We start from the raw sequence: 19,121 nt of genomic DNA, 5'->3' as shown, positions 1-19,121 counted from the left end.
AATCTGAGTCCTTTGCAGCGCCCAGCCAGGCCTCATGAGAAGGCACTCGGGCTGCAGACCTGTGCGGGGATAGCTGAGGGAGCCGGGCAGCAGCCCCAACCCCCCAACACACACCCTGTTCCCCTGCTGGGGACCCAAAGAAGATCTGCCAGTGTTTCCTGAGTATGTTCTGGGCCAGGCCCCAGAGACTACTCCCTGCCTGGCCAGCCTGCCCCACCCATCCTGTTGACGGCCGCCCAGCCTCCCCCGCCCGGCGCCATCCAGTTCTTCCAGGCTCACAAAGGGTCTGCAGCGGCAGCCCCTGCAGGCAGCTACTGAGGCATCACTGCCAACATGCCGCCAGGCTGTGGAACGCAGGGGGCCTGGTGACCAGCACAGGCCTGAAGCACTCACAGCACCGGTACAGCAGCACCTTGTTGACTGAGCATCTACGGCGTGATGAGCAGCTACGTGCGTAGAGAGCCATTCTCCTTCTGTGAGGCAGGGGCTGGAGCAGAGAAACCACTGAACTGGCACAGGTCACACGGTGGCCAGACGTGGTGGTAATTTCCTTGACAGGGTAAGTGGTGCTAAGTACCTTGGGGAGTTAGCAGCATTTGGGTGGACAGCAGGTTACCTCACTGTGAATTATGGAAATCTTCCTCAAGTAAGCACAAAGACCCAGTCCTGGGCGGGGAGTTCTGATGTCCATGCCTGTGGGGATCCCCCACTAGGGGTATAGCCAGGCCATCGGTTCCCCCACTCACTGGAGCTGACCACTGCCACCTCTGGGCCTTGTATTTTCCATCAGTGACTCTGTAAAGTGGGGTACTCAGTAACCCCTGCTCATAAGCCAAGTTTCCCTTCTAGATCCCTCAGCTGTGGGCAAAGGAGGCCTCTAAAACAGGACCTGGGGGGTTATGCCACCCCCAGGCCTGGGCCAGCTGCCCACGCACAGGCCTCCACCCCAGGATCCTCGGCAGTCTCAATACTTACCGCAGCTCAGGATCGTAATACACTGCACCGAGACTGTCTTTATCTTTACGCGTTTCCTGAATCCTCTTGAACAGCCCTGTCCCCCTATACATACACAACCCCAAGTTTGACACCTACAGTCTCAGGAAGGCGACTTCAAACCCGAGACGCATCACGCCCTTGGATCAACTCATCTGGAGAAGAGCAGACACAGCTCCGTCCCGTGACCAATTCTCAGGTGACAAGTCCGCTGGCCCAGGAATGCTGTGGGGAAGAGGCGCACCAGACCTGCCCCCACCCCAAACTCCACCCCAAGCAGGCCTTGGCGTCCTTGGAATCCTGAGGTCACCAGCGGTGAAAGCCACATTCTGGGACTCGTGACCCCGAGGCTGGGCGGGCCTGCCACTGGGCCCCTCCGAAGTCTGCGAAGAATGAGCAAGCATCAGGGCAGGGCTGCCCTCGCTGGGGTCCCTGCTGACAGTCCCTTTGGCCGAGGCTTCTCCTGGAGGGCCTGAGGGCCTGACTTGCTGTCCTGCAGCTGGGCGTAATGCAGAGGGAGACACCAGCACTTCGGCCTGGAAAAGAGAGGGCGGGAAGGGGTCGGGACAGTCACACAACGGAGCGTGTCGGTGGCCGGCCTCCAGGGTCCAGGAGTAACCCCCACACAAGCCGGCAGGGAGCCAGTGCCCACCCTGCTCCCTGGCCGGAGGTCACGCAGCCCGGGGAAGGCCCTTGTGGGTGGCTGGAGGCGGCCTCCCAGGAGGCCCCTTGGGGACCCGCCCTGGTACCAGAAGCCAGACTCCTCGTCCATCAACGCCACCTGTGACCCTAACCGCATCCGGGGGGATGCGTGTCTGTGCAATAGCTGCTAGATGAAAAAACGTCACAGGGGGAGCGACTGTCTCGTCCGCCCTCCCCACCGTGACCACACAAACCAGATAGTAAATTACATTTTATTTCATTTACAGAGGCCTTGGGGCAAAAGGTGGTGTCTGGAAAACAGCACACAGGTGGGAAGCACCAACAAGAAGCCTGTTATAAATACGCCGTGTGCCCTGGGGAGAGCGAGTCTGTGGTCTCCAGCAGGCCGGTGAGGAAGGGGCACCTCCTGGTACCTCTGGGCTGGGCTCACTTAACTTCCTGGCCTTCAGCAGCGGCCACTACCACGCCTCGCCTGCCTGGGCCAAGAGCACGTCCTGCAAGCAACACTCAGAGGGCAGGCAGGTCCGTTTCAGATACCGGAGGGACGCACAGGGGAGTCCAGTGGCGTGACGGCCAGCGGAGGAGAAGGTTGTGCTGGCACAAAACGCCGCCCGCTCCTGCTAGAGGCTGGAGAAGGAAAAATCGCCAGTCCCAGGCTTGTCGAGGGCAGAGTCCACTCTGCCAATCTTCTCCCACTCCACAGAGCGCTCAGTCCTGGCCGTGCGTCCCTCTCCCCAGCTCTGGCAGTCTGCCCCCTCCCGCCCCTGGAGAGCCATCGTGGTGTGTGGTTCGCGTGCGTCCAGGAGGCTGTGGGCTCCAGCCAGGAGGAGGAAGATTGGGGCCAGGGTCCGTGTGGGGTCCTCACAGGCCAGGTGCTACAGCAGCTTGACATAGTTCTGTGGAATCAGGCCCCTCTTGCCATTCAGAGTCCCCTCCAGCCAGCCAGGTTCCCTCGAGGTTTGCACTGCAAAGGGAAAAAAAAAAAATCATTCTTCACAAAGTGCCTGCAAGTACTTGCTTCGTGTTATTCACTGTAGAAAATGGGTCCGTTCTGGACTATCTTGTCGCCAGTCTATACGGAGGGTTTTAATGAGATCTGCTCAATTTCACAGCGGCGTCCCAACCCACCTCCCGGCTTCGAGTCTGGCTCCTCCCAGTTCATTATGTACATCGGAGCTCAGTGAATTTTCTAGAACTCTCACAACTTAAGTTCAGGGCCACACAGTGAGAGCAGAGTAAGGAACAGTGACTGAGCTACTTCATTCCTGAGCTTCTCTTTCAATTCTAGAATCCAAGCCAGGGCATCCCTAGGCCTCAGATTCCAACTTCTGCAAAGGCCATGAATGGTTTCTCTTGTTTTCTGAATGAGTCCAAGAGTCAGGCGGCATGGCTGGAGCACTGGGGACAGCCAGAGGCTCCCCACGGACAAGTGGCGCAGGAGAAACACATCCAGGCCTGCACGAGCCGCGTTTCTGGCCAACCGCACCTCTGCACAGCGGTGAGCACCGCCTGGCTCCCCAGAAGCGGAGGCCGGTTCGGTCTGGCCTGCAGGTCAGTCTCCAGAGGACAACCCCTGGCCTTAGCCACTGCAGCGAGAGCACCAGCAGCCCCGCTCTGGGCACGCACTTCTCATTAGTTATAAATGCCCTAAGAAGCAACGGTGCCCAGAGGTGACCATGCAAACCCACACGGGAAGGCCAGTCCTGCTCAAGCACCTCTGATTTTCTCTATCTTAAAGAACGGACCCTAGGAAACCCAGGGCCAAGCGAAGCTCCAGTACTCCTGAAGGGCGGGGTGCAGGGGGACGCTGGGACGCAGCCGGTCACAGCATGGCAGAGCCAGGGGAGCACTGCCTGGCGCGACACGCAGCCGCGTCCCTGGCACGCCAAGGCATTGCGTGGGCATGTGTGTGTGACGTGCGTGTGACGTGCGTGTGACGTGAGCGGGAGTCTATGGGGTGCACACACAGACCCCACACTTGCCCGGGGCTCCGGCGGGCACAGGGACTGCAGAGCCCGCGCCACAGCCTCCAGGCCAGGTGCGCTCCGCCCTTCTGCTGCGCAGGCTGACGGGAGCCGGTGCAGGTGCCCGCCCACAGCCACAGCCACAGCCACAGCCACAGCCACAGCCACAGACACAGCCGTGCGTCCGGGGCGGGTCCCGGGGCCGGTGCCCTTGGGTCTCAGTCCCTGCCCCTGCCCGTGACAGATGCGGGTAAACGGCCACTCTGGCAACTGAGACGTGCGGGCAGGTAAAGGAGGACAGTAGTAGCTTCTTGTACTTTCAAAAGGAACAGGCAGACCAGGCCGCCTTCTGGGGCGCGGAGGCGCCTCTCGCCCCGGCTGGGTGAGCCAGTCACAGGCCCCGACCACAGGCCGAGGGCGGCGCGGCAAAGCTGCCGGTCGCCCACGGCAGCGTTAGGAAGCTCGAGAAGCTTCCAGCCCTGGAGGCTGCTTCCAGACGCCCACCGGGAGTCGGTCTATTTCCATGACTGATTTAGTGATTAGTGTCAGTCTGTTACCTGGCCAAAAGCATCCCAACTGATGCACCTTCTGCCCAGGTCAGTAGCTGGCCAAATGCCAGGTTTCTCTGTGCTGGTGATGAGAAGAAGAATCTTGTTTCTATTCCCAAAGCAAAATTTCTCCACAAAGTAAAAGTCTGTTGTATATGGGGCTTTTTTTTTTTTTTTTTCCTGTTCAATTGCTTGTTTTCTGATGCTATCAGGAGCCTCTGGCTCTCCCGGGCTCACAGCACCCATCGAGAGCAATCTATTGGACACGAGGCAACCTGCTCTCTAAGAAGGAAAAACGAGGCCGGGCTGCATTATTGACAGTACACACTATGCGTCGTGTTGACGTGTTCTAAACGTTCTGGCAATCAACCACTCCGCCCGAAGCATCTGAGGTTCTCGCTGCTTCCCTGGAACCCTCCTGGGCAGCTACACAGCTACATACACGCACACATACATGCACACACACTCGATATCACCGTTTCCACAGCAACCAGTGAATTTCATAATGAGCAGGACCTGAGAAGGAAGAAATCGAGAGGGGGAAGAAAAGAGACACCCACTGAAACGGCAGCATAGGAGAACGCGGACACATTAGGCCGGGCATAGCTCCCGCTCGTCTGTGCTTGGCTGTTAGACACTCAGATACAATCTGTGCCCCGGTTTCACTATGCAAAGGCAATGCCCGTGTCTGGAGCTTTATCCACTGCTCCCACCAGCCAGAGCCACTCACAGCACGTGAGTGGCAAGGGAATTGCACTTCTCGAGCGTCCTACTCTTCCCTGATTTGGTGAAGCTGAGGCCCTGGGACCCAGGCTGGGAGCGGAAAATGCAGGCCGGCCGTCAGAGCCTTTCCGAACTGCGCGGTGCCGGCCGGTTCACTTCGCGAGAGAGACGTTCTAAGACCAGAGAGTCGGACGGGCCGAAGAAGAGACTGAGGCAGAAGCGTTACAGACGCTGTCAGGACACCGTGCCTGGGGCTCTCCCGCCCCAGCTGCCAAGGGACAGACCTGTGCCCTAGACACCACACCGTCAGCCGCTAACCCAGCCTCCCCCAGCCCTCCCAGAGCCCCCACGAACACTTACCATCCTCAAAAATCGCTCCAGCTTCAAACGATAATTCCGAGCTGTGTTCTGCCTCACACGGGTATACTGCGCGGGCCTTCCGGCTGCTGGCGCTGGAAGGAGACAAGGGGACACAGGTGACTCCAGGGGAAGCCAGCAGAGAGGGGCCTCCCCGCCTGCCTAAGCCACCTCGCTTGCATGCCGCTGCGGGGGGGTGGGGGGGTTGACTCCTTCCAGAAAGAGCAGTAGAGAGCAGTGCGGAGTCAACCTCGGGCAACAGCACAGTAGTCAGCTGTCCGGAAATGACGCTGCAAGTCGGAACCTGCCACACCCACACAGACACACCCACACAGACACCCGCCCAGTGGATGCCCTTGCCTCCCTGGGTACTATCAGAACCACAGGGCTGGGTGTGTCGGCAACCGAGGCCAGCAGGGGCCACGCAGGTAAGTGGCTTCTGCTACGGGACATGGCTTCCTCCTGTCCACACCCACGCTCGGCCTCCACACTGCTGGGGGAGGGCGTGCTGTTCTCGTGAGGGTCTTCTTTAGAGACCCCGTCACTCCGCCGCCAGAGGGCACATCAGGTTCAGCGGCTCACTCCTGATCGCCATGTCCTCTGGGGAAAGGGCCTTGCAGGGGAGGGGGAAGGCTGTGCCGGCAGCCAAGTCCAGCTCAAGCACAAGGCGGCACCCTGACTGCAGAGGCACTGCTGTGGGAAGACCTGCAGCCACCTACCCTGGAGGACAGGTTTGCTCCAGAGCCTCCGGCCTCATGCCAGCTAAGTGGCACCATATTCATCACTGCTCCCAGTGCCCAGTTCACTTTCTTTACAGCAAAGCTTGCGCTTTATATCTACCGATAGTCGTTCAAAATCAGTGGCTTCATAAAAGCACAACCAGCAGCAAAACAAAGTAGGTCCAGGCAGGTCTCACATGAGGCAAATTCCCCTTACTGAGAGACAGAGGCACAGACAAGGCTGTAAATGTCCTCTCCGCAATGTCCAGGGCCCATTTCCTGAGCAAGCCTTCTCGAGCAGAGAACACAGGCGCACTCTCGGGCTGGCCCAGCCCCTTTGCCCCCACATTCTCCACAGAATTCCAAACCACATACCTTTCCGGTGGCTTTTCGGCCACTGAGGCAGGAAGAGGGCTGGGGAAAGGTGAGGACTTGGGTGAAGGAGGTGTAACAGCTGGACTGCAACTTGGTGTGCTTGGACTCTGTGGGTTAAGCCACTGGACCAGCGATGGCCGAGTCTGGCTTGGACTGAAGCAAGAAGGCAGAAGGACAAGATTAACACACAGAGGGAATGAGGGTACAGGGTGCCCCGATGCCGGTGGCCGGGGTGAGTGCTCCCGCTTCTCTCCCAATAACCGACTGCACAGAGCCCTCGCCGCATCCTCTCAGGTCTGCAGTTCCACAAACCACAGCCAGAAACTGGAGGTGCCCTGTCACCTTTATCCACACACCTCGCCTTGTCCAGCCCAGCACCGTGGGTGTTCACGAGCTAGCACACCTGGAGCCAGGTGCCCAAGGTAGTTGCTTGCAGGGGTGACCCCATGTTTTGGGTTCAGAAGGAAAGCCAAGAGAACCTGTAGTCAAGCCCGGGCTCTATGGTTCCAAAAGTTAGTGTTTAAAGCTCTTTTATCTGGTCATGAGAACTACATATGGCAACTCAGAAAAGTGGCCGCTGGACATAGAAACTCTGAGAGAGGAGCAAAGGCCACTGTCCAGGGATGACACCGAGGAGCAGTGGGACCCACGGTGGTCCCCAAGTTCCTAAGATGTGCAATATTTCTGTCATTTAATGTAAAAAGTTGAACAGGCTTCTGGAAGTGCCGGTTAACAAAAGGCAGCAGACAGTGAAGTTACGTTAATTAGTGCTTCTGCAATGGATAACTTTCTCAAGTGTGTTGATCTGAGTTAAATTATTTTTCCAAGTATCTGCAAACCAGAGGCTTGCGACCTAGAGGTATGAAGTTTATCGCAGCGAGCAGAGCTGGAAGCTGTCACTTCTGTCAACTCCACTTTCAACACATAGGTATTATGGTGCCTCAAACCAGATGCTCTTCACCTGAGATTCACCCTCCTGGGCTAAGAACAGATTCCACGAGCTTCCCACCCTTCGACAGTTTCTTCTTCTACAGCTCAGTGAGAGCGGTTATCACTCAGGCAGTGCGCAGTTGTTTCCTTCTCTCGACAATCACGTGGTGAACCATCCTCCCTGGCGTCACCAGTCTTCCCGCCAAGCCCCCAGCCCCTTCCTCCAACTTAGCCTACTCTGTTGCGCATCCTGAGCCACCTTAGACTCCATCGACCCATCTTCCTCCCCAAGAACCCTCCTCACCCTCCAGAGGCACCCCCGCCTGTCTGTCCCTGACCCGACTTACCCACCAATGCTCACGCTCACCCCTGGCTCTTCCACTCTCAGCCTGTTCCTCCCTCACTCAGCTCCAGGCCTGCCTGCCCAGTCTTCCCCTACACCCCTGCTCTGGGCCCTCTGAGTCACAGACCTTCACAGGCCTAGCCACAGGCCTGTCACACTAATAAATGGGACAGTGGGGTAGTGTGAGTTCTTCTGTGATAGTTCCTGATAGACTCCTCTGTGGGGCAAAATCAGGTCTTTAGCTCTTTTTCTGCAGAACCCCCAAAGCCAGGTAGAATGACGGGCCCATGAAATCACCAATGATCCTCTGAGCAGTGAACTGCTCTAAAGCTAAAGCTGGACTTCATAAATCAGGTACATGGAGCACTGCATTATAGACTTGATATTTAGTGCATCCCTATCCTTTGATCAGGAAAGGGGGCATCAAAACAACATTCTACGAACGCCTTATTTACAGCCCCCCCACCCAGCCATTCATTTGTAAGTCATAAAACCTATTTCATGCCAAGCAAAGACACCTATAAATCTCAAAATGATCTGTATCCCCAGCAGCAAAAGTCACTCCATTCTTTTGCAGAAAATGAACCTTTAATGGTGTCTGACTAATCAGAAAAGGAGTGGAAGGGCCGTGTGACGCTCTGACAGAGAATTTAAGACCACAGTTAGCAAAACAATTGCTGCTCTATCTCCTGGCAGTCAGTCAAGGGACTCTGGGGTGGTGGTGGGGAAGATGAGAAGTTACACCACGCCTCCAACAGCCCTTCCCAGTCATAAATAGTCAAGCAATTAGATGACGGCCATCCGTCTGCTTCTAAGACCGCTACAGGGTGGAGGTCAAGTGAGCGTGGCAGTACAGATGGCTCTTTAAACATAAAGAGGATCCATTCTGCAGCTATTACCCACTTAAGCCTCGTACCTCTTTGTTTTCAGAACAAGTGGCTGAATTTTTTGCTTTTGTGTTTGGTTGGGTTTGTTTGTGTACAGGGAAAGCATCCCCTTTTGCAAAAGGAAGGGGTTACTGTAAGGGCAGACGCAGAAGTTAGTTTTAGCTGGATGCAGCTCTGCTGTTCAGCTCCAGACAGGAGCTGAGAAGCAGTAACCCGTCCTCGGTCGTGTTCTCTGCCTCAGCCTTTTCTGTCTCACTGCTTATTTTTTGTTGTTGCTTGATGGGACAGTGCGACATGGCCCAGTACTAGCTGGGTCGCCGAGGTCACCTTCCAGACTTCACGTGGAGACGGAAATGACTGAAGGGGAGTCCCTGGTTTCCCCCCAGTCTTGTGGAAGCCCTGGCTAGGTCCTTCTTTGAGTTTCAGAATCTCACAAGGGCACCAGTGTGAACAGGTGGAATACTGTTAAAAGAGAGAGAAAATCCAAGTCTGAGAACAATGTCTGTGGAGAACAGGCAGTGAACTGTGTAGGGAATCAGGACTCCTGGGAAGAGGAGACCCAGGGAACGTGACACAGTTGGGAAACTGAAAAGAGCCGCTGCCTGGATACGAGAAAGCTTCTGCTGGTTTCTCCACGGGAGGGGTCAGGATGACACCACAGTCGATGCCTGACGAGAGTTCTCGCCCCAGCCAGCAGGGGTCAGACAATGGTGTGTTTGCCAGCGATCTCCCCAAAGCAAACTGTCCAGGTATATTTGAAAGCAAGAAATGGAAAATATGTGTTTCCTTATATCAATCTTCCCCCTTTTTTCGAGAAGTAGATGTGGGCATTGGTTTTGTTTTGGGAAATAAGGATCAAAAATTTGTGTATGATTCTTTAGAACAGTTATAATTCCACCACCCCGCCCCCAAGGTAAAAAATATTATTCCTTTTTTCCCTCTTTAAAACATTTTAGAGGAATGCTAGGCATTTTAGGGAAGGCAGTCCATAGCAAAAGTCTAGCAGTTTTTCTCAACTCGGGTCCAAGGAAAGAGTTAAGTCTAAAGCATCCATACAGGTAATAAATGAGTACCTCTCCTACACTTCAGGCTGATTCTAGATACCTGTGTGTCAAGGGAAATTCTCTGTAAGTCTCCTGTGTTTCTGCTTTTCTAGTGAGACGAGGTAGTGGTTGCTGCTGTCCTAGACTATCTTTCCAAGAATGCTCACAGAACAGCCTGGGGAAAAGAGACTGTCACCTCGGTGCAAAGAGCAGGTGTCACTGCCCCTCATCAAGGCTCGAAGTTCCTCTCTGGCACACCCCACTCTGCTCTGGCGTGAGGAAGTGATACTCCACACATGCCATTTCTGTGACTGGTGGAGTTCTCTGGCCTCATCCACGAGTCTGGTCTCTTCTCCAACATCCACAAAGCCACACCAGGCTGATGAGGTAGCTTGCAAGCACCTTCTAATTTTAAATTTTGTAGTGGTTTTTTTTTTGTATTATCATCCTTGGGAGAACTGAGAAAGTAGTCCAATAATGGCTCTGGTCATTTATTTATAACCAGTGGCTCAGGGGAGAATCTCTGTTAAAAAAGGATTTGAGTTAAAGATTAAAATGAGGAACTCTAAGGAAAAAAAGGTGCATTACCTGCCAGAACATAAGCAATTATTTTGAATTCCCTCTTCCACTGCTTCCTAAAGTTAAACGTCCTTTTAAAACTGATTTCCTTCCTCCTGCTGACCCTTGAACGGTGACAGATGCACCTCCATGAAAGAGAAGCACAGGTAGGTGCCGTCTTCCCCACCCCAGTTTACAAGCAAACACCTGGAACCAAAAATCCCAGCATGCCATGAACTGGACTTCCTGATGGAGGCGCTAGTGGGAACTGGAAGTGGGAAGGCAGCAGGAAGGACCTCTTGATTTTTCAATTCTGGCCGGCACCCTGGCACTCCTGGAAGGAGATATATGGAGGACAGACACATGGAGACACCTGAAGAGACTTGGAAAAGAGGCACAAGGTGACAGACACAAGGGAGGCTGCTAGTTCCTGCAGAGACAATGGTGGTCCTTGAATCGACTTCATGCTGCACTATCATCTCCTCCTGTCCCAGTTCTCTGGAGCTGACCTGATTCCTTTGTTGTGGTTCCTTGTCAAAAGGTATTTTAGGTTTGTGGCAAGGTTTCAAACCTCACTGTCCCTGCTTCATGCTAAACCTGTTGGGCGGGTCATTTGCCCATAAGGAGATGGGTGATTTGGGAAATTTCACTGCGAAACTGCTACCTGAAATTCTTCTCACACTCTATGTACACTAAGTCATTAAAAATCTTTGATGCTGGCCCTCCCTGGTGGCACATTGGGTTAAAGCACTGCACTGGGAAGCTTAAGCCACTTCGGCATGAGTTCGATCCCCGCCTGCCTCGGAGGTGACCACAGGGCGCGGCAGACCTCTCCTGACCCGTCCGCTGCTCCCCTCAGCAGTGGACTTCGTCGATCTGCCTGTTCTGCTCCCCACTCTGTCTCTGGTGAATTCTCTCACCCTCCACATCTCTGGCCTGTACCCCAGTTCTGTATGAATAAATCAATAAATCTTTTAAAAAAAAATCTTTGATGCTAAGAGTCTGTTTCCTTTGTGTGTGCAGATGACCAAATGAATCCCTTTTAGAGCTTGTACTCCTTAACAGATTGGGGTCCTCGGTACCCCACAGATGTGTACAAACATAACTAAGGTTGTTAATGGGTAGGAATGTCAGGGTCACTAATCACCAGTTTGAGTGAAGAAAGAGCTGCCCACCAGTCACTAAGAAGTCCCTACATGCCACCTTTGCTGGAAGTGAGAGTGTGTTCACAAAAATAGACATCAACCTTTCCTGAAAAGCTCAGAAACCACTTACCCAAACAAAAATAAATTAAATAGAAATACTAATGTCTTACTAGCTTCCCAGTTTCATGCACCACACTCAAAGAATCTCCCCTTCAGCTAGATTCCTCTCCACTTTCAGAACAGAAGAGCCAACATCACTACCTTTCTTGAAGTGGCTCTTTCTCCAGAAAAGCAAGAAACAAGGTTAAAAAAAAGGGGGGGGGGCATGTACGGATAGAAACATGTACGGATTTCACATTGCTAACTCATACGCTCATTCTTAGAGATCCGCATATTAGAAACCCACCAACTTAACTTGGAGGCAAGGGTGAGCGATTCTGAGTCTGACAGTACTCACGGGGTCGAGGCTGGGACCCCAGTAAGCAGCCAGGCAAATAAGCATTTGTGCAACTGGAGAGAATCAACTCTTGCTTTAGAAAAACAGTTCTAGGTCTGTGTTTTAGGGAAAGCCCCTGTAACTTTTATGGTGAGGAAGAATAAAACATGAACGACATGAAATGGTCACAGTAGCTCTGTGTGTATGTGTGTGAGTGTGTGTGTGTGTGTGTGTATACTTTACTAGTTTATTTTTATAAACTGGAACAAATCAGCAGTATTAGCAACTTCTGATTCAAACTGTGACCCAATCTTCTCCAGTACCAGACTCTATGAGCCATGCATATTTAAAACTTTTTTGGCAGTAGAAGAGCACAAACATTTCAGAAATGGGAGTGGCGGTGATGTGTGCTTAACTGTTAAAATTCATCAACAGCTGAGCCAGTCACAGGCGTATTCTCACACCTCACAAACATTTCTTGCATAGCAGAGATGGGTCAGGCTTGGGCAGGGCTGATGGTTACCTGATTCCACACTTTTGGAACACTGACAAGATTTAAAATTCAAAGGATACAGACCAGGAGAGAATATGTATCCAGAAAAGAAACAGCTGCTTATGTGTAGTGATTAAAAATCCCCCCAAATATCAAGAAAGCTGACTATGGTTATGTGATATCAGAACCAAACCAGAAGTTTGTGCTCTGAATGAAAGATTTCAAAACCTCATTTGCAAGGTCTCTAAGCAGAAGCTAACACATTAGTGAAATGATCTTCCATGCCAGCCTGGGAAGCATACAGCATAAGTCTAGAACAGCTGTCCTGGGCAAAAGTGTTTGAAAATGTTAATAAAGACAGAAGGAAATATTGTAGAACTGTATATTATGGGAAATCTCTGTTCAAATAAATGCCACAGTTATTCCTTAAGTGCCAGAGAGGGAGAATTCCACAGCCAGCACAGAGCAGGTTCCAAATGAGCCCATTTGGGAAGACAGTGGTGGAGAAAAGTGAACAACCTCTGTGCAAGTAGGGCATTAGTGGAGTTCTAAATGGACCCTATTCGCCCATCATTCACTGTCTGAGAATCACAGGACCCTCTCTAGATCTGGGCGGCATCCCCCAGTGAACTACGACATCTGCTCTCCATGAATACAGTCACAGGAGCAGAGAATAACAAACTCGGGATCATAATGGGTCAGCGAGGATCGTGTAGAAAGCTGCCGTGGGTTCTCCAGGGCACAGAAGCAGATCATCTAGTTTGCACTTGGTGATCTAGGAAGATTTTTTGGAGAGGGCTGTTGTCTGGCCTGAGCTGTGACTACCTTCCTGCCATTATCAATATCATCATCACCTCGTGACGGTCAGTTCTTACCGCTGCCACGTGTTTACATTAATACACTTATTCCCAGCAAAGCAATAGTGCTGCATCACTTATGGAAAGACTAAATCTCAGAAAGGTGAAAGTCACTTTCTAGGTCATGTGCCATTAAACTCCACTTTGATGCAACTGTGTAGTGTTCACAGCTCAAGTTCTTCTGAGTGGCTGGAGAAGGATACAAAGAGAATAATGGGGAGTAATGGGAGTCAGAGATCCTCTGAGGACAGGACCCTCTGAGAAAGGTAGGAAACAGCAGCCAGTGGGTGGTCATCACATTCATTAAAATGTGTGTGATGCCACCACTTTACAGAGACCTGGGTTCCAAAACCACCTCTGCTCATGTACCGAATTTTTAATCTCCCCAAGCTTGTTCCTTTCTTCATAAATCAAAAGGACACTTCTCCCTAGTTCGAGTCTGTGACAAGGAGGAGGATGGTAAATGCAGCGACCCTGTGAGCCCAGCCCCCAGCTGGCACTACCAGCCTCTGCAGATAGTATTTGATGTTTCTGAGTCAGGCCTTCTCTCTCGCTTCTCAGATATCACCACTACGGCATTTATTGACCAAAAGTCAGCAAATAACCTGTGTCAAAGAGGAAAACTAAAGATATGAAGTGGATGATGCCATTAACAACAACAACAAGCTAAATGCATCCTGGAAGGGATCCTAGGACAAAAGAAGACCATGAGTGAAGAACAAACTAGTGAAATCCAAATAAAGGCGGCCAGCACTGTACCAAAGTGGATTTCTTGGGTTTGGGTTGTTTTTGTTATGTTGTTGTTGTTAACCAAAGCAACCACCCTCAATAAACTTAACAGCACCTCTACATATTTTATGAGGCCAGCATTACTCTAATAAGAGCATCACCAGGCCAACATTACTCTGATATCACCAAAGGACGGCGACAGTCTGATATCCCCAATGAACAGAGATGTAAAAACCCTCAACTAAATCTTAGCGAATTCAACAATGTGTTAAAAGATTGCATGTCATGGGATTTATTCCAGGGATGCAAGGATGACGCCCCAAAAAGAATCAGTGTAATTCACATCAACGAAAGGGAAGACGATAATCATATGAGCGTACTAATACATGCAAAGAAAGCACTTAACAAAATCCAACATACATTTGTGAGAAAAATTCTCCAAAGTCAGGGTAGAAGGAACATACTTAAAGATATTAAAGACCATAAATGACAAAATCAAGCTGACTTTATACTAATGGTGAAAAATTGAATCCTTTTCCTCTAAGAACTGGTTTACGACAAGGATGTTGACTTTCACCACTACTATCCAACATAGTTTTAGAAGTCCTAGCCAGAGAAACCAAGCAACAAAAAGATATAAAAGGAATCCGATTTGGAAAAGAAAATAATACTAATGCAAATAACATGATACTGTCCATTAAGAAAACTATAGTGTTTCCACCAAAAGGAAAAAAACTATCATAAACAATAAATCACTACAAGTAAAGTCGGCAGGTTACAAAATAAATTTATATAACTTAATTGTATTTCTATGGTAAACAACAAACTAAAAAGAAATAATTTTTTTAAATTTGCACAATTAGTACATCAAAAAGTATTAAATATCTAGGAATAAACTTAAAGTGAAGGACCTGTACAATGAAAACTATAAGCCATCATTAAAAGAAGCCATAAGACATTGTTAAAAGGCACAAAGAAGTGGAAAGATCTTCACTGCTTGTGGATTGGAGGAGTGAACATTGTTATAATGGCCTTCTTACCAAAGATTTAATGCAATCCCTATCAACATTTCACTGAATTCTTCAGTGTTTCAATGGAATTCTTCAAAGAAACGAACAAACAGTACTGGAATTTATGTGACCAGAAAATATTTAAATTAGTGAATACAATTCTGAAAACAGAGAGGAAAAACAGAGGTAACATACTACTCCCAGATGTAAAACTACACTACTGAGCTACAGTAATCAAAGTAGTATGGTATTTGGAATAAAAATAGACACAGGGATAGAACTGAGTGTCCAGAAAGAAACCCACAATTATATAGGCAGTTAATCCATGACAATGGAGCCAAGAATATAAATAGAGAAAGGAAAGTCTCTTCAACAGTGTTGGGAAAAGTGGGTACTACATGCAAAAGAATGAAACTAGACCATGAAAAAAAAAAAAAAAGCATGCCCAAAAAAAAAAAAGTCAACTCAAGGCCCTCCCTGATGGCGCAGTGGGTTAAAGCACTGCACTGAGAAGCTAAAGCCACTTCCACATGAGTTCGATTCCCGCCTGCCCCGGAGGTGACCACATGGCGTGGCAGAGCTCTTCTGGCCCGCCCGCTGCTCCCCTCAGCAGTGTACTTCATAGATCTGCCTGTTCTGCTCCCCACTCTGTCTCTGGTGAAGCCTCTCACCATCCCTGAGCCTCTGGCCTGTACTCCAGTTCTGTATGTACAAATAAAATAAATCTTCAAAAAAAAAAGTCAACTCAAAATTACTAAAAACATGGATGTTAGGCTAGAAACCATAAAAGTACATAGGAAAAATCATGGGCAAAACACTCCACAACAACAGCACCAGTGTTTGGGGAAACAAAAGCAAATAGGACAACATCAAGCTTAAAAGCTTCTACATCAAAAAATAAATAAGCATTAAAATGAAAAGACACATTACTGAATGGAAGAAAATACATCCAACAAGGAGCTAATAATATCCAGTATCTACAAAGAACTCATAAATTTCAACGACAAACTTTTTTAAGTTGGCAGAAGAGCTGAAATGCTACTTTTTCAAAGAAGACATATACCTATGGTCAATGGGCACATGAAAAAAAAAAAAAGGCTCATCATCACTTATTGGGGAAATGCAAACTCAAACCACACCCAGATAGCATCTCACATCTGTGACAATGGCCTACATCAAAAAGTCCAGAACCAATTAAGTGTTGATGAGTGTGCAGAGAAAAAGGACCTGTGATACACTGTTGGTTGGTGGAACCTCTATGGAAAATAGTACAGCTTTCTCAAAACATTGGAAATAGATCCTCCATATGATCCAGCAATTCCTCTCCAAGTTTATCAACCCAAAGAATGCAAAATCTCTAATTTGAAAGGATATGTGCACTCCTGTGCTCATAGTAGCACTACTTAAATACCCAAGTTATGGGAATAACCTACGTGCTCAATGTGAGCAGAGTAAGATGTGTTACATATTTGCAATGCAGTACTATACGGCCATTAAAAATGCATATATGCAAACTCTTCATTTGCAACAGCATGGGTGGGACTGAAGGGGTTATGCTGCGTGAAATAAGAAAGAAAGAAAAGAAAAATACAGGGTGGTTCCATTTATATGGAATATAATAGGAAAAAAAAAAGGGTCAGATAAAACCAAGCTAAAAGTAAACCCTAGAAATCTGAGGGTGGAGCTGAGGTTACCAGAAGAGGAGTGAGTACTTGGGAAACAAAAGGGGTAAGGAGCCCAAAGGACTGTGGTGAAGGACTGTGGGTACCTTGGTGGTGGATGTGGTGTGGCAGAAGCCTCCGCAAGATCCAAAGTACACAGAGCGCTTCACTGACTGCACAGAATTGCCCCCATGCAGACTACATCAAGCCAATACATCCAAGAACATTCATCCAAATAACTGTGGGCCCATTCCTCTGAATCACACACACTATTGTAGAGCAATGTTGCTTCCATAAGGAAAAAAAACAAACATGGCAATTAACAGCACTTCTTGAAACTGGGTTTTACAAACCAAAACGATGAGTGTTGTTTACAGATTAGAGGTCAGCAAACTTCTGGGGGGTTAAAAAAAAAAAAAACAACAGTAAAAACTTGAGACTTTGTAGGCTACGTGGTCTTCCTCGTAACTGCTCACCTCTGCCATCATCACGGTGCAAAGAAGCCAGCACCAAAATGTAAACAGCTCGGGGGCTCTGTTCCAATCAAACCATTTGTAGACACCTGCAGCATGAGCCGCTCTGCGACCCCTGGGTGGGATGGGTCAGATGAGAATCCATTTGGCAGTGAATAGCGGGGAGGAGCCACAGACAGCAGCGATGATGCTGGTAGACAGCCCGGAGACACCTCTGCTCCCCTCCTCGCCCATCCTCACCAGCCTGGTGAGGAGCGGCTCCTGTAGATGGCAGAAGCCATCCACAAGATCCAAAAGCACAAAGAGCGCCTCACTGACTGCACAGAATCGCCCCCATGCAGAATACATCAAGCCAATACATCAAGTCAGGACCCAAGAGCAAGAACTCGTTCTCCCTTAAGAAAAGCGTGTGAAGGCAGAGAGGGTTAGAACAAGCAGCAGGAAGGCCCTGCAGCAGACAGCACAGGATACTCCGCTCCCACCCGGGGAGACATGGGAGCTCTGGGCTGGAGTCCCTCCTGAGCAGGAAGGACACCACCAGCCGGTCTCCTCATACCTTATAAGGTCCTCTCCGACCTGGTCCTTTCCTTGGGCTTTGCCATGAAAGCACTGATTGAGAATTGCACCCTGGACCAAGCTTTCACCCAGTGCATTTTCCTTCCTTCCAGATTATCACAGTGGAATTAGGTAAGAGGACTGAACTTTTGCTTGCTGGCTGGACAACTTTATTTCAGAAAATTAAAGGGCTTCAGAGTTCTTGGCATTGTGGGCCTACATGGCGACTGGCAGGAATGTGTCCCCCAACAATGTTCTGATGTAGAAAATAGCTGTCACCCAAACTGAGCACTGTATGTTTACACAGGAGCTACCAAGTGCAGCTGTAGCAGGTGCAATAGAACTATGCCAAGAAAAATCCTGCAGCCACTCACCTGGCTGTGTTACCAGTTACCTGCTGTGATAGGTAGTTACCCCTACTCTGAGAGTATTTAAAATGCTGCTGGCGGCCCATGGGAGCCCGGCGCCTGGACCAGGTAGTGTCAAGGCTGCTGTTCTCATGGTTCTTACGGAGACCTCTGCTCAGAGAGGCAAGGAAAGGAGCACTAGCCTAGCCCTCCCAGATTAACTACAGAAGCGTCTAGAAAAGCACAACCTCCAGCCAACATCTATGGATTCTTCACTAGTAGGAGGGTTATTTCCCCAGCTATTTAGTGAGATTACATAACTGAACCAGGAAGTCGGGTCAAGTTAGACTAAGAATACCAAATTGGTTCTTGGGGGAAGGTGCGTCTAAGCAGGTGCTGCCTGGAGCTCCCTGCATGAGGCAGTGTTAGATCTGATTACGCAGGGCACCTCGAAACCTCAGGACAATGCAAGGGGGTGCAGGCTATTATTGTCCCTTTTATAAATAAGCTGGCTAAGCCATGGCTTCCTTAAATAATTTATACCAGCTCCAATGTTTTAAGCAGCAGAGTGAGGATGCAAAGTCTGTCCCATCTGATTCTTACAGGGAGCCTCCCAGTCTATTCAGTTTCCCAACTTAAGAGCTCAGGAGGCCTCACTCGCAGTCAGATGTTGAGACACATCCAACCAACCCACACACCACAAGCGATCAATTACTGTGACAAAAAAAAAAAAAAAAAACTAAAATGGAACACAAAGCAAGATAATTTTTTTTTTCAGCCTTAAACAACAGAACCACTAACTCAAATCTCAGACATGGGACCTCATTTGGAAAGTCGTTTTTGTATTTAATTTGATATGAACAATTAACATTCTGGCTAGGAACTCAAAGCTCTGCACCTCTCAGAGCCTGTGGTTCCAGGAGAGCAAAGGCAGACGTGGGTCAGGCCACAGACCAGGGCAAGAACACAACACCAAGAAGACCTCTCCAAGACCCAGGGACAGGCGTGCAGTCAATATGGTGTCATATATCTTCTGTAAAGTTGGAGAGAAGATTCCAGACAAGATACAGGAAATTGTACCATCCCCACACTCAAAAAGGGGCTGCGCGCCTGCCGTGCCTCTCGTGGGGGGCTGCGCGCCTGCCGTGCCTCTCGTGGGGGGCCGCGCGCCTGCCGCTCCTCTGCACTGCCACAGCGGAGGGACCAAGCCCTGCTAACACTGCAGCAACAAAGAGTTCTCCTGAAGACACTGCCATCCTGAAGATGGGCATTAGCCACACAAAAGGAAGTGTTCCTTTTCATCTGAAATCTG

General features: G+C 49.9%; 1 protein-coding gene across 1 annotated transcript in view; it reads right to left on the bottom strand.

Moving 5' to 3' along the window:
- Positions 1-1,893: 1,893 nt before the first annotated feature.
- ARHGAP10 (Rho GTPase activating protein 10) overlaps positions 1,894-19,121 on the bottom strand; it is a 220,674-nt gene continuing 203,446 nt past the window's right edge. Inside the window, exons 21-23 of the mRNA XM_004685315.2 lie at positions 6,343-6,495; positions 5,252-5,343; positions 1,894-2,620 (exon numbers count right to left, since the gene is read on the bottom strand). Coding sequence (XP_004685372.1) covers positions 2,532-2,620; positions 5,252-5,343; positions 6,343-6,495 — 334 coding nt within the window. The 3' untranslated portion in view covers positions 1,894-2,531. The remainder of the gene's footprint in view (positions 2,621-5,251; positions 5,344-6,342; positions 6,496-19,121) is intronic.

This window comes from Condylura cristata, unplaced genomic scaffold (assembly GCF_000260355.1).
Source record: "Condylura cristata isolate star-nosed mole 26May11 unplaced genomic scaffold, ConCri1.0 scaffold00018, whole genome shotgun sequence".
NCBI lineage: Eukaryota > Metazoa > Chordata > Mammalia > Eulipotyphla > Talpidae > Condylura > Condylura cristata.
This window is presented reverse-complemented; position numbering and strand designations above follow the sequence as displayed.